The sequence below is a fragment of the Gekko japonicus genome, unplaced genomic scaffold, assembly GCF_001447785.1.
Source record: "Gekko japonicus isolate JY-2015 unplaced genomic scaffold, Gekko_japonicus_V1.1 scaffold856, whole genome shotgun sequence".
In the NCBI taxonomy this organism is placed as follows: Eukaryota; Metazoa; Chordata; class Lepidosauria; order Squamata; family Gekkonidae; genus Gekko; species Gekko japonicus.
The window spans coordinates 556,908-572,421 of NW_015175998.1; the positions used below are offsets into that span (position 1 = coordinate 556,908).

Below are 15,514 nucleotides of genomic sequence, written 5' to 3' on the forward strand. Positions count from 1 at the left end.
ACGCGATGGGTGCAGAAGCCCTAGAGAGGCTCCTCCTTGCCCCCAACCCTCAGTGCCTCGGGGGGCGGGACCAGAACCACCACCTGGGCTGAGTCCAAGCCCGGTCCTGCAGCACTGGCTCTGGGGGCCTGGCTTGACCCAGCCGGCAGCCTTGGGGGCCCAGATGGGGATGCGCGCATGTTCCTGGCTTGAGAAGAAGAAGAAGAAGAAGAAGAAGCCCCTGGAAGGAGCCCAGCTGGCCTTTCTGAAAGCCCCGGGGGCTGTGTCCAGGCCGGAAGCTCCCGAGCTGGGAGGCTGGGGGAGGGTGTGTGCCAAGGAATTCTGGAGAAGCCAGCAGGGCCCACGCACCCCCCCCCTCCAGGTGGCCTCTTCTAGCTCTTCCGGCCAGGGTAGCCAGCCCCCGACTCTGGGCCTGAGCTCCCAAAAGGAGGGGTGGTGGTGGGGAAGAGGGGTGGAATCAGGTGGGAGTCAGGCCCCTGTGCCAAACTGGGAGGCTTCCCAGACGGAGGGTGCCTTGGCAGGGCTGGGCCGCTCCCTCCAGAGCCCACAGTTTGGCCCTCTGCACTCCGGGGACGCCAGGGCCGAGGTCTCCCGGGAGGCAGGAACTCTGTGCCTCTGGGGTTCAAAGGGGCGTCTGGAGGTCACAGGGAGGGTCTGGGAACCAGGGAGACGCTCTGTCCATCTAGTCACTGATTCCGCAAACGGGAAGCGGCAGAGTCCCCTCCAACCAGGCCTCCACACCGCAGGGCTTCTCTTCCACGTCAGGCTCCACCTCGACTCAGCTTAGAGGGAACACTTGGAAAAGACAGGAGGGTGCGAGTTCTTTGGTCAATCCCAACCACGGATGCAGGGCCAGTGGGACGTGGCCAGACACACAAGCCACGAGCACCAGTACGTGGCCCCGCGACCATCTCCTCCAGGGCTCGCAGAAGGCAAACAAAAGTTTTGTGTAAGGGGGGGGTCGCTCTGTCTGACACACCCTCCGCTGTGGCGGCTTCTTGCCTCCAAGGGTGACAGGCAGGGGTCTCCCTCCTCCGCCCGCCGGGGCACGCGCGGTCCGCTGGGTCACTTGTTCTCAATCAGAGTCTGGACTTTGTACACCAGGTCTCGTGCCAGCTTCAGGATCTGCTTGGTGTTGTGACGCTCGGCCATTTCTGCAGGAGGGGAGGAAGAGGAGGAATTGAGCAAAACCCAATGGAGGAAGAGGAGAGGTTCCAATGAAGCCAGGCGCAGTCCCTACCTTTCCCCCTCCCTCCACTCAAGTACTGCATTCTGCAACCGAGGGAGAGCAAGGGAGAGGGGAAAAGGATGACTTCTAGGTCAGAACACATTCACAGAGACGCCGGGGTCCCAGAGGCCAGCAGGGGGCTCAGAAAACAGCCCAACCGCCCAGCCCGTCACCGAGGAAGGGAGCTGCCCAGACTCAGGCAGACATATGCCCAGAGCCGGAGGAGGGGCTCCAGATGGCAGGTCTGCAAGACAAGTGCAGCAGCAGCATGCCAATGCTCCCTCTAAGCTGTGGAGTCTTGTGAGCAAAAATCCTACTTCGTGAGCTCCTGGCCTTAAAGTTGTGAGCGAGTGATTTGTCTCCTGCCTCATTCAGTTTGCTCTGGAGCCCCATCCTTCCTGAGCTAAGACAAAAATGTGTGAGCCGGAGGCTAAAGAACTGTGAGCTAGGTCACACTAACTCAGCTGAGAGGGAACACTGGCTACTGCATCAGTTAGGTTGCTCTGGAGTCAGCCTTCCTGAGCAAAGCCTTCCTGAGCAAAGACAAAAATGTGTGAGCCGGAGGCTAAAGAACTGTGAGCTAGCTCACACCGACTCAGCTTAGAGGGAACACTGGCTGCTGCATCAATTAGTCTGCTCTGGAGCCCTCCTTCCTGAGCAAAGACAAAAATGTGTGAGCCAGAGGCTAAAAGTCTGCGAGCTAGCTCACACTAACTCAGCTTAGAGGGAACACTGGCTACTGCATCAATTAGTTTGCTCTGGAGCCCCATCCTTCCTGAGCTAAGAGCCGGAGGCTAAAAAACTGTGAGCTAGCTCACACTGACGCAGCTTAGAGAGAACACTGCAAGCAACACTCGTTTCGACCTTGTCGAAATTAATTTTTGGAGCAATATTATGATTGAATACCATTGTCAGTGCATACGAAGCTCATTCCTAAATAACTGCACAGCGTTTGTACAGGTAACACCAGCCAACAAAAATAATATTTGGAGTTTATACGGCAGTCTTAGTGGCCCACTCAACAGTCTCAAAAGACAGTCCAGTCCAATTGTGCCCATTTCACAGATGGTGGGACTGGGGGGGGGGAGAGGGAGAAAGGCCTGCCTGATGAGCTTGTGGCTGAGGCAAAATCCACATTGGCGACTGCCTGAATCAAAGCCAGGGAGGGTCATTATCTCCTCAGGAAACAGGAAACCTCCTCAGGAAACAATCCATATGCAAAAGAACTTCCTCAGGAAAGCTGCTCCATTAGCATGTCGCAGCCTAGGGAACTCCTACAAGAGAATGAATCAGCCCTACCCCACCTTCCTGAGTAGATATAAATTACCTGCCTACCATTTTCTCCTCACCTTGACACAGAGAGTACTCCATCTTTCTGCATCCCTCTGAGGATGCCAGTCACAGTTGCTGGCGAAAAATGCCAGGACCACGGCCAGACAGCCTGGAAAAATCTACGACAACTAATGAACTCCGGCCGTGAAAGCCTTCGACAACATATTCTTTTGTTTTCCTTGCTCAGATCTGGTGCTGTGCTCAAAGTACACTTGTAAACATTTTCTTTTCAATAAATGCTTTAAACTGTTGATGCTGGGAGTGGTTCTCTGCACCACATAGACCTCCACCATTTCAGACACACAATTTAAAAGGGGCTGCAAGGGGGTTGGCAAGCAGCTATTCCTCTAAGGGCATTAAACCGTCCCCATGGTAGCCAAAGGTTGGGCCGTGGGAGACACGGAGGCAAGGCCTCAGGACTGAGAAGGGGAGCTGGGAGTCCTGTCCCTCCCAGCAGGCAGTTCCTCAGAAAGGGCAGGTGGTGGTGGTGTGTTACCCTAGAGAAAGAAAAGCCCCTCCAGGGAGTTGGGAACCCCTAGGAGGGCAGGGCGGAAATGCCACAAGAGATCTCGGGGCACAACTCCTAGACTGTGCAATACATCCTCTAGGCAGCAGCCAAACATCTCAGGTCCAGCCTAGCCGACTAAGCTCCGTACCGTTGAAGAACTTGATGATGTCCGTAAAATCCATGTTGTTCTCAAGGATGATGTCCCGGTAGACTTCCACCAAGGCAAGCGCGATGAAGAGGACATAGTGCGAAGAGGAGATGTGTGCTGCAGCCCAGATGGTCTCCCAGACAGAGAAGACGTCGTCATAAACAAGTTCTGTGGAGAAGAAACAGCTAAAGAGTGGCCAAAAGCAGCCCATCCCTGCTGAAGCTCTGAAACCCTCAGAGCAAACGGCTCCTTCTTCCCATCATGGAAGCCCTGGACCTCATCAATCTCATGGAGTTCTTGGAGCAGGTAAACAAGCATGTTGATAAGGACAATGCTATTTAATTTGCCCAAATGTGATTTGCGGGGGGGGGGGGGGGGGCTGCAGTTCAGTGGCCAAGCTTGCAGAGGATGCAGAATTATTCAGGATGGTGAAAACCAAGGCAGATTGTGGAGTCCTTTGGGAGGCTCTAGCTCAGTTGGATAAGTGGGTAACAATATGGCAAATGAAGTTTGTTGCAGAAAAGTGTAAGGTGAATGCTCCTGCAGTGCAGGGGGTCGGACTAGATAACCTGCAAGGTCCCTTCCAACTCTAACATTCTATGATTCTATGATGTATAATCAGAGCTTTTTTTGTAGAAAAAGCCCAGCAGGAACTCATTAGCATAATAGGCCACACCCAACAGCAGAAACTCATTAGCATATTAGGCCACAGTCCTGACATTACAGCTCATTAGCATATTAGGCCACACACCCATGTTACCAGAAGTGTGGTAATCCAGCCACGCCCACCTTTTGCTTCTTGTTCTGTTGACCTTGTTTGTGGTCAAAACCCAGGGCTTTTTTTGTAGCAGGAACTCCTTTGCATGTGGAGACCCAGCTGAGCTCTGAGCAGGAACAGGAGCAGGAGACAGAAGGGTGAGTATTTAAGAAAGCTCCTTGACAGAGGCACGAGCCTCTGGCACGAGCCGAAGGGCGAGCTAAAGGGCTCTTTGCCCGTGGCTCTTAGCCCAGGGACTCTTGGACTAGGGGCTCTGTGAGACGCCCAAGAAGAGGCAGAAAGTGAAAACCCTAGGCTCCTTGTTTTCCCCATAAAGTAATTTGACTTTGACAAGAAAAAAACACATAAATACAAAGGGATTTAAAAGGGGGATTACATTTACTTATTTTAAAAGAATTATGAAGCCAGAATGCCAACAGGGGGTTGGGGGCTATCCAGTGTTTTGCACAGAGTGTCACATGTATGACTATCTGCCCACTGGGCAGAAGTCTTGGGTGTGTGCTCGGTGCAAGGAGCTCCTGGTTCTCAGGGAACGTGTGTGCTCCCTTGAGGCCAAGGTGGCTGACCTGGAGAAGCAGAGACAGTCAGCTAGGCGCACAGAAAAGACTCTCGGGGACTTGTTAGCTACGTCCCACTCTGGATCTGGCAGCCCCGCTGCTGTCAGGGAGCATGAGGGTCTAGGGGAAACAGGGCACCGTGCTGAGGATAAGGGGAATGTGCCCTCAGAAGGGACCTCTTCCCCAGCTGGTGAGCGGTTATCCTTTTGCACCAAGGAACCATCCCTGGGCAGGGTGGGAGGGGGGCTCTTGGTAGTGGGTGATTCGATCCTTAGGCAGGTAGACAGCTGGGTGGCGAACCCGCGTACTGACCGTATGGTGACTTGCCTGCCTGGTGCAAAGGTAGCGGACATTACGCGTGTTTTAGATAGGCTGGTAGATAGTGCTGGGGAGGAGCCAGTGGTCGTGGTGCATGTCGGCACCAACGATGTGGGGAAATGCAGTCGTGAGGTCCTGGAGGAGAAATTTAGGCTGCTGGGCAGGAAACTCAAGGCCAGGACCTCCAAGGTAGCCTTCTCAGAAGTGCTACCTGTTCCACGCGCAGGGCCGGAGAGACAGGCACAGATCAGGAGTCTCAATGCGTGGATGAGACGATGGTGTAGAGGGGAAGGGTTCAGGTTTGTTAGGCACTGGGATTCTTTTTGGAACAAGAGGGAGCTGTACAGGCGAGACGGTCTCCACTTGTCCCGAGAAGGAACCAGGCTGCTGGCGCTTAAAATCAAAAAGGTGGCAGAGCAGCTTTTAAACTGAATATTGGGGGAAAGCCGACAGGAGATGAAAAGTCTCTGGTTCGGGTTGGCTCATCTCAGAGAGATGAGGGGGTACCTGTTGCTTTTCTACAGGGAGGTGGATTGAAATTGTCCACTGAGACCATGGCTAGTGACATGGACTGCCTGACAAGGTCTCGAGATTGCAAGAGGAAGGTGGCAGGCTTAACCAGTATGGGAAATTACAGCTGTTTCTATACAAATGCTCGAAGTGTCCGAGGTAAAATCGGGGAGTTGGAGTGCTTGGTGTCAGAGGGAAAAATAGACATTGTGGGTATTTCAGAAACTTGGTGGGATGAGGAAAATCAGTGGGATACGGTGATTCCCGGTTATATATTATATCGGAAGGATAGGGGGGGAAGGGTTGGAGGTGGGGTGGCTCTGTATGTCAGAGAGGGTATAAAGTCCAGAAAGATCGAGAGGCTAAGAGAATTGGATTCGCTTCTTGAAGTTCTGTGGGTTGAAATAGGGGGGCCAAAAGGAAACTTAACACTGGGAGTTTGTTATCGCCCACCGGATCAAAAGATAGAGGAGGATTATAAAATGATGAATGAATTAAAGATAGCAGCTAGACAAAAACACTGTGTCGTAATAGGTGATTTTAACTACCCACACATTGATTGGGTCAATATGTGTTCTAGTCGAGAGAAAGAGATTGAGTTTCTAGACACTCTAAATGACTGTGCTATGGAGCAGATGGTCATGGAACCTACCAGGGGAGAGGCGATCCTTGATTTGGTCCTAAGTAACACTCAAGACCTGGTGAGAGATGTAAAAGTGATTGCACCGCTTGGGAACAGTGATCATAATGTTGTTGAGTTCAACATTTGTACAAATAGGGAATTGGCCAAAAAGACTCACACAACCACTTTTAACTTTAAAAGGGGTAATTTTTCTGATATGAGGGGACATGTGGGGAGGAAACTGAAGGGAAAAGTAGAAAGGGTCAAAACCATTGGGGAAGCTTGGAAACTGTTTAAAACTACAATTCTAGAAGCTCAAATAAAATATATTCCGCAGGTTAGGAAAGGCACAAACAGGTATAAGAAAAAGCCTACATGGTTAACAAACAAAGTAATGGAAGCTGTAAAAGGTAAAAAGGATTCCTTTAAGCGGTGGAAAGCTAGTCACAGTGAGGCTGATAAAACAGAACACAGGCTATGGCAAATAAAATGCAAGTCTGTGGTCAGGCATGCAAAAAGGGAATATGAGGAGCATATAGCAAAAAATGTAAAGACCAACAATAAAACTTTCTTCAAATACATTAGAAACAGGAAACCAGCCAGGGAGGCAGTGGGGCCCTTGGATGACCAAGGGGTAAAAGGAGTACTGAAGGATGATAGGGAAATGGCTGAGAAGCTAAATGCATTTTTTGCCTCCGTCTTCACTGTGGAAGATGAGAGGTGCTTGCCCACTCCAGAGCCGCTGAGTTCGGGAGGGGTGTTGAAAGACCTGAGTCAGATTGAGGTGACGAGAGAGGAGGTCCTAAAACTGATAAACAACTTAAAAACTGATAAATCACCAGGCCCAGATGGCATACATCCAAGAGTTCTGAAAGAACTCAATTGTGAACTTGTGGATCTCCTGACAAAAATATGTAATCTCTCCTTAAAATCAGCCTCCATTCCTGAGGACTGGAAGGTAGCTAATGTCACTCCCATCTTTAAAAAGGGTTCCAGAGGAGATCCGGGAAATTACAGGCCTGTCAGTCTGACGTCGATACCGGGTAAATTGGTGGAAACCATTATTAAGGAAAGAATTAGTAGGCACATAGATGAACAAAACCTATTGAGGCAGACTCAACATGGGTTCTGTAAGGGAAGATCTTGTCTCACTAACCTGTTAATGTTCTTTGAGGGGGTGAACAAACATGTGGACAAGGGGGATCCAATAGATATTGTTTACCTTGACTTCCAGAAAGCTTTTGATAAAGTTCCTCATCAAAGGCTCCTAAGCAAGCTCAAAAATCATGGGATAAAAGGACAAGTCCTTTTATGGATCAAAAACTGGCTAATTAATAGAAAACAGAGAGTGAGTATAAATGGGCAGTTCTCCCAGTGGAGGGGTGTAAGCAGTGGGGTACCACAGGGATCAGTACTTGGTCCACTGCTTTTTAACTTGTTCATTAATGATTTGGAGTTGGGAGTAAGCAGTGAAGTGGCTAAATTTGCGGATGATACGAAGTTGTTCAGGGTGGTGAAAACCAGTGAGGATTGTGAGGCACTCCAAAGGGATCTGTCAAAGTTGGGCGAGTGGGCGTCAACATGGCAAATGGGGTTCAATGTGGCCAAGTGCAAGGTGATGCACATTGGAGCCAAAAATCCTAACTATAAATACACGTTGATGGGGTCTGAACTGGCAGAGACAGATCAAGAGAGAGATCTTGGAGTTGTAGTAGATAACTCACTGAAAATGTCGAGACAGTGTGTGACTGCAATAAAGAAGGCCAATGCTATGCTGGGGATTATTAGGAAGGGTATTGTAAACAGATCAGCCAATATCATAATGCCGCTATATAAATCAATGGTGCGACCTCATCTGGAATACTGTGTGCAATTCTGGTCACCACACCTTAAAAAGGATATTATAGCTTTGGAAAAAGTGCAGAAAAGAGCAACTCGAATGATAAAAGGGTTGGAACACTTTCCCTATGAGGAACGGTTAAGGCGCTTAGGGCTCTTTAGCTTGGAGAAACGACGACTGAGGGGTGACATGATTGAGGTTTATAAGATTATGCATGGGAAAGAGCAGGTAGAGAAAGAGGTACTTTTCTCCCTTTCTCACAATACAAGAACCCGTGGGCACTCCATGAAATTGCTGAGCGGTCGGGTTAGAACGGATAAAAGGAAGTACTTCTTCACCCAAAGAGTGATTAACACTTGGAATTCACTGCCACAGGAAGTGGTGGCAGCTACAAGCATGGACGGCTTCAAAAGGGAATTAGATAAGCATATGGAGCAGAGGTCCATCAGTGGCTATTAGCCACAAGGTATAGATAGGGACTCTGGGGCAAGTGATGCTCTGTCATCTTGGTGCTTGGGGGGGGTCAACAGTGGGAGGGCTTCTAATGTCCTGGCCCCACTGGTGGACCTCCTGATGGCACTGGTATTTCTGGCCACTGTGGGATACAGAGTGTTGGACTGGATGGGCCTTTGGCCTGATCCAACATTGGCATCTCTTATGTTCTTATGTTCTTATGTTTGCATGTTAGGCCACACACCCCTAATGTACCCAATCCCAATGCGTTTCTGCTGTTGGGTGTGGCCTATTATGCTAATGAGTTCCTGCTGGGTGTGGCCTATTATGCTAATGAGTTCCTGCTGGGTGTGGCCAACTTGGGAGCCAGCCGGAACTCCGTTCCTGTGTGTTCCTGCCCAAAAATAGCCCTGTTAATGAAACAAAAGTTCCAATTTTAAATACAATCCAATGGGGTCTGAACTGGCTGTGGCTGAAAGGAAATGAGAACTCAGTATGTCGCAGCAGTGAAAAAGGTAGATCCAAGTTGATCCAAGACAGCCTGAAGGAAAAACTTCTTTACTCAATATGTAACTAAATTGTGGAATTCACTCCCAGGGGATGTGGTCATGGCCACATACATAGATGGCTTTAAAAGGGGATTAGATAGATTCGTGGAGGAGAGGTCTATCAGTAGCTACTAGCCATGGTGACTGAGGGGACTCCCCATTCAGAGGCAGTAGATCTCTGAATCCCAGTGCTGGGAGGCAACATTTAGGGAAGGCCTCGGCCTCTGTGGCCTGTTGTTGGCCCTCCAGAGGGACTGGTTGGCCACTGGGTGAGACGGGATGCTGGACTGGAGGGACCCTCCCTGGTCTGATCCAGCGGGGCTCTTCTGAGGTTCTTCTCAGGGGAAGGCCTTGGCCTCTCTGCCCTGTTGCTGGCCCTCCGGAGGGACTGGCTGGCCCCTGTGTGAGACGGGAGGCTGGACTGGAGGGACCCTTCCTGGTCTGGCCCAGCAGGGCTCTTCTGTTGTTCTTAGGATTCTTTCGGGACAAATAATTCCACTTCAGCTGGTTAAAAATGGCATACATTTAGAGTGTCGAAGATCCCCCTGCCCACACACACCTCGCTTAAAATCCAGGAGGAACCAGCGGTAGCAGAAGTAGAAATGTGTGTAGTCACCATTTTGGTGCATCAGCTCAAACAGCTCCGAGTCCAGGATCTGCATGGGCGAAAAAGCCTTCAGGATCCTGTTTCTGCAAGGAAAGCATATATCTCCCCCCCCCCACCAACCTCCCATGTGTCCCCCACTTTCAAAAAGTGTCACCCGGTTAAACAGCACAAGTGCTTGTGATAGCAGGAGGCAGTTCTCCAGGTGGAGTGAGTCCCCATCTTCTCTACCCGGGCTGGTGGGCTTTTAAGAGCTGCAGGGCAGACAGGGGTCTGTCAAGCTCCCCATCACCCCCGCAGCACCTGCGTACTGTCGAATTCCTGCCTCCCAAAAGCCCAGGGTCCGTCCCCGTGAAAAGGCCACCCCTCGGGGCCTTACCTGGATGAGGGACCTCATGTTGGCAAAGTGGGTGTCCATGGCCCCTCCATGGGGGAAGTTCTGGTTCATCCGCTTCATGAGCTCCGAGAAGCAGCCGAAGGCCAGGGCTTCTGGGTGGGGAGGAGAGAGGAGAGCATCAGCAGAGCAGAGAGGGCCTGGAGTGGGACCCGCAGGGGTCATTTCATAGAAAAAGAGGCGCAGGAGCCCATTAGCATAACTTATTTGCATATGCCCCACCCCCTGACATCACCGGAAGTGTGTCAGAAGGCAACACCCACCGCTCAGGGTCCACTGAACTGTTTTTGGATTGCTAGTTATTGGGGGGGGGGAGACGTGCAGATCTGTCCGTGCAGAGGAGGGAGAGCTTGTACCTGAATAAAACTTGGTCTTAAAAGGGGTCCCGCGGGCTTGTTTGGACCAGGGGGCCCGGGGGGGGGGGCTATGCAGCTTAGCTGGCTGCTTCTTGCTCTGACTGAGGGCTGCTGGGAGCAGGGGGTGGGGCTTGTTGCATGTGCCCGCCCCCTGGGCTCTTTAATGCCGGAGCTTCGCTCCTGTGCGCTCCTGCAGGAAATGACCCTTGGGGACCCACATTCTCTGGCCTCCACACCCTGACAGGACAGCTGTCACCAGAGGATATTGATTATTTTATCTATCTATCTATCATCTATCTATCTATCTATCTATCTATCTATCTATCTATCTATCTATCTATCTTTCTATTATTCCGCCCTCCCCGCAAATGGGCTCAGGCACTGGAACAGATGCCTCTGTTTGCTCTTGGGATCTCCCCCTTTTTTAAAATTTAATTTTTTTAAAAATTCACATATACACAGTGGTCGTTTCCTGTGGGAGCGCACAGGAGCGGAACTTCGGCAGTAAGGAGCCCAGGGGGCGGGCACATACAACAAGCCCCGCCCCCTGCTCCCAGCAGCCCTCAGTCGGGCCACGAGGGGCAAGAAGCAGCCAGGTAAGTTGCAGAGCCCCCCCCCCCGGCCCGCCACAAGCTCTCCCTCCTCTGTGAGGGCAGATCTGCACGTCCCCTCCCCCCCCAATAGCTAGCAGTCCAAAACAGTTCAGTGGAGATTGAGCAGTGGGTGTTGCCTTCTGACACACTTCCGGTGATGTCAGGGGGTGTGGCATATGCAAATAAGTTATGCTAATAAGTTATGCTAATGTGCCTCTTATTCTACAAAATTACCCCTACATACATATATTAAGTAATAATCAAAATACAAAATAATCAAAGATTAGAACAGAAAAAAATAACAACGTTCTGTGTTGACTCTTACAGGCTTACAAAGTTCCGGATAATTTTTATTTATACGGTGTAACCTCTGAGGTGTCAAGTACCAAGAAGTCATCAGTTTGACGAACTGACAGTGTACGTTAAAAATTGGTGGCTGGAGATATCCCAGAGAATCAGTCCCCCTAGAGAAAACGGCTACTTTGGACAGTGGACTCTGTGGCCTTGTAGCCCACTGAAGCCCCTCCCCAAACCCCGCCCCCTCAAGCTCCACCCCCCAAATCTCCAGGTATTTCCCAAACCAGAGCTGGCAACCCGAGATGGGCACCGCTACCCCTCTTGACTTTCTCACCCACGGTGCTATTCACACCAGTCCCGGACAGTCATGGGAACCCGCAGCGACCGGAGGGACTCTAATCCGGAGGGAGTGGGAAGGCTGGGAAAGGAGACCTGGCCGGTGGTGCCTGAGACCGGATTTGTTGGGCCCGATGTTTGCAGTCTCGGGGAGGGGCCTGGTGATCCAGGGGGCGAATGCGACGCACTCACCGTCATCTAGAACGACGAGCAGCGGTGCCAGCAGGTCGCACATCCCCTGGACGTAGCCGATGTCGAGATGGTGCCAGATGTAGCTGTGGGGAGAAACTGGGGTGAACCAGGACAGCGGGCTGGGGGGGCAGGACTTCGGCTCCAACCGCAGACACACACCCTGCTGGCGCGTGCGCGCACACACACCCGTGCACAGAGTTCTCTTACACGGATGGTGCCCCTTCGCACACCCACATTTTGCCAGCCAAACCATGTCACGTTTGGACACAGGGGTGACCCCGGGCTCCCCGTCCCATGCCTGGTGGGGTGCGACTGGTGCCTAGATGCCCACACAGATCCAAGCCCAGAGCCATGGCAAGCTCCCCCCTCCCATGGCCCACCACAAACCCCCCTGCCCCATTCCCAGGCCTCCACTACCTGCACATGATGTTGCGCAGTTTCTCCAGGTTGGCTGGCGTGAAGTACCAGTAGTTCCGGTCGCATCTCTGGACGTCCTTCTCAATGCGGTGCAGGTTCACGGTGTACAGGTCGAGGAGCTCCGGCTGAGGACACAGGAATGGGGAGGGAAGGCTGCTTTGGCCTGGAGCTGCCACGTCCGCAGAGGGCAGGCTGAAAGTCCCACTGCCCCCCACCCCACCCCCATCCAGGAAAGCAGCCGTCTGGGGGAGGGGGAAGGGCCTCGTCTGGAGAATTCTTGGCATTCTGCACGGAGCCCAGGGACATTCCCCACGAACAGAAGGTGAGTTCTCTGGCCTGTATAGATTCCTCCTGTCAAAGGTTGCAGTCACATGTGCCAGAAAAAATGGGGGGGGGGGAGTGAGGCTATTTCCTCTGGAGGAATTTGACCCGCAGTTGCACAATCACACAGCCCTTGGAAGCTGCGGGCACAGCCCGCCACTGCGTGATCAGATGCAACCGTGGGCAAGCCAGGGGTTTTTGGGTTGGTTTCTGATGCGCTTAAATGAGGAATTGGTTAATCGCATCTCTGCACTGAGAAGAAGAAGAAGAGATTGGATTTATACCCCATGGCCCTTCACTACCCGAAGGTGCCTCAGAGCGGCTTACAAGTGGGGCTGAGAGAGCTCTGACAGAAGCTGCTCTTTTTCAAGGACAGCTCTTATCAGAACTACGGCTTGCCCAAGGTCATCCAACAGGTGCCAGTGGAGGAGGAGTGGGGAATCCAACCCGGTTCTCCCAGATTAGAGTCCGTGCACTTAACCACGACACCAAACTGGTTCCCTATGGAGTTTGCGAGAAGGGGGGAAAACCATACTGAGAAGGGGGGAAAAACCAACGGCACGGAGTTGGGATGGCCCGATCAGACCATCCCAATGCCATGAGAGCGCGCTGGAGCGATCAGACAGGGGAAAGTCCATCTGTGGCCCGTCGCAACCCGTTTGCTACGGGATTTCCCCCAGTTTCTTTTAACTCCACTTCCGCGGTGGAGCAGAACGGGTTGCGAAAGGCTGCGGGGCGCTTCCCAGATGCTGTTGTCTGATCGTGCCCTTTCAGTCCGCCCAGCATTCGTGCCTATGGTGGCTCTAATTGTGCATATGATCGCAGCCAAAGTAATTTCAACCTGCTATTTTTCCTCCGGGGATTGATTATTTATTTATTTATTAATTAAACTGGTTTACTAGGCCACCCTTCCTTAAAGTAGGGCTCAGGGTGGCTTACAACAGGATAGTATACATTCTCAATATAAAACCAAATTAAACAGTCCGATACATACTAACAGATAAGAAGAAGAAGAGATTGGATTTATACCCCACTCTTCACTACCCAAAGGAGTCTCAGAGTGGCTCACCAACTCCTTTCCCTTCCCCTCCCCCCAACAGACGCCCTGTGAGGTAAGGCGGGGCTGAGAGAGCTCTGACAGAAGCTGCTCTTTTTCAAGGACAGCTCTTATCAGAACTACGGCTTGCCCAAGGTCATCCAGCAGGTGCGAGTGGAGGAGTGTGGAATCAAACCCAGTTCTCCCAGATTAGAGTCCGCACACTCAACCACGACACCAAACTGGCTCTATGGATGTGGAATGGCAGAGTGGAATGGCAGAGTATAGCCATCTCCCCAGATCTCGGAAGCAGTGCAGGGTCCGTACTTGGATGGGAGACCACCAAGGAAGACTTTGCAGCAGAAGAAAATGGCCGGCCCCCTCTGCTTCATCGCTTTCCCGGAAAACCCTCTGGGCTCGGCATCAGTCAGCTGAGACTTGATGGGACTTGGTGCATGCAAAGGGCAGTCAAGCCGCAGCCGATTTCTGGCGGCCTCGTAGGGTTTTTCAAGGCAAGAGACTAACAGAGGCCACTTGCCCCTGGACAGCACTCGGCACAGACAGCGTTTACTCCCTTGCCTTTGAAAACTGACCGGAAGCTTCAGCTGCTCCAAAACGTGGCAGGCAGGCTACGGCTGGGACATGGGGACTGTATCATTCCTGCGCTGTCTACCCATCTGTTTCTGGGCCCAATTCAAAGGGCTCATTCTTCTCTTTAAAGCTCTCAACAGTTCGGGGGCCGGGCACCTGAAGGCCCACCTCCCCCTTGCCAGTTAAGACCCTCTTCCCAAGGCCTGTTCTCTGTGCCTCCACCTGCAGGGGGATGGGTAGCGACCAAAGACGGGGCTTTATTGGTGGTGGCTTCTTGCCTCTGGAATGCTCTCCAGCTACGCTACTCTCTTTTCAGCCCCAGGCAAGGAACTGAAGCAGGACTCTGCAGGGGTGGCATAGACGCTTCCTAAACAAGACAACATCATTCTGGTTTTGGAAGTCCTGGAGTGGAACAGGTTGCTACACAGGGGTCTGGAGCCCCCCCTCTTCCCCTGCCTGCCCGGAACCTGATGCCGTTACTCCTCCGGCTTCTCAAGGGGGAGCCATTTTGATGGAGGAGATGGCGCAGGCACTACACCCCTCACCCTGGATCCAGCCTTTGTGGGTCACACAACAAATTCCCAGTACGGGAGGTCCTGGCCTCAAGCGCCTCCCCTCCCCAAAAGGGCTGCGGCGCCTGTGGACTCCTCCGCAACGGCTGCTTGGCCAACCCAACGGCAGCAAGCCGCCACCCCCACTCACCGAATACGTGACCCCGGACGAGGAGACCGGAGACACTTCGACAGCGGTCAGGTCCGTGACGGCCAGCGAGTGGGGATCCAGCTGTGGGTACAAGCTCTCCATCTCCGGCTCTTCCAGGAGGTCGTCTTCGCTCCCCGTCGAGTTCTGCTGCTCGATGCCGCGGTCAGCCCAGCCCTCCGCCCTGCCCGCCACAGACAGAGCCGCCTCCTCCTCCTTGCCCAGGGGGCCGAGCTCCCCTAGAGGTCTCCTGGAGTCCCCATCCAGGCTGTCCCGGACCGGCAGGCCTTCTTCCGAGAGGCCATCCTCCTCCCCCCTAGGGGCGGCTCCCCGGAGGGCCCCTCCAGTGGCTAGGTGGGACCCCAGAGGCTTGCCGCCCTCCGCCACGCTGTCCTCGGTGCTGAAGCTGCGCTCCGAATAGGCCGAGGCGAGGGAAAAGTTCTGCGAGGAAGGGTGGCCGGAGTCCGGGGAGCTGGTCCCGTTGGGGAGGGCCCCGTTGGAGAGCTTGGCCCGCTTGCCCTCTTCCGGCTGGGCCTCGGCTTCCGGCTGCTCCGCCTCGTCCACGGACTCGAACACCTGGGCAAAGAAGCAGCGGTGGCGGCTGAAGAGGAGGGGCGCGGGGCTCCCGGGGCCGATCCGACAGAAAAGTCCCTGCCCCCCCCCCAATAGATTAAGAGCCGGAGGATGGCCACGGTGGCACAGAAGAGGCCATGGGCATTCCAGGACAAAGCCCGGGCACCGCTGCAACATCAAGAGGTCACCCCGCAAGAAGGGCCCGAGTGTGTGCTACTGAGGCTGTTACCGAGGCCACGAAAGGCCAATTCACACACTGCAAC

General features: G+C 52.9%; 1 protein-coding gene across 1 annotated transcript in view; it reads right to left on the reverse strand.

Moving 5' to 3' along the window:
* Nucleotides 1–999: 999 nt before the first annotated feature.
* Nucleotides 1,000–15,514, reverse strand: part of SGSM1 (small G protein signaling modulator 1) — a 67,534-nt gene continuing 53,019 nt past the window's right edge. The window contains exons 18-24 of the mRNA XM_015426419.1: nucleotides 14,682–15,254; nucleotides 12,032–12,156; nucleotides 11,615–11,697; nucleotides 9,826–9,935; nucleotides 9,402–9,498; nucleotides 3,217–3,384; nucleotides 1,000–1,154 (exon numbers count right to left, since the gene is read on the reverse strand). Coding sequence (XP_015281905.1) covers nucleotides 1,066–1,154; nucleotides 3,217–3,384; nucleotides 9,402–9,498; nucleotides 9,826–9,935; nucleotides 11,615–11,697; nucleotides 12,032–12,156; nucleotides 14,682–15,254 — 1,245 coding nt within the window. The 3' untranslated portion in view covers nucleotides 1,000–1,065. The remainder of the gene's footprint in view (nucleotides 1,155–3,216; nucleotides 3,385–9,401; nucleotides 9,499–9,825; nucleotides 9,936–11,614; nucleotides 11,698–12,031; nucleotides 12,157–14,681; nucleotides 15,255–15,514) is intronic.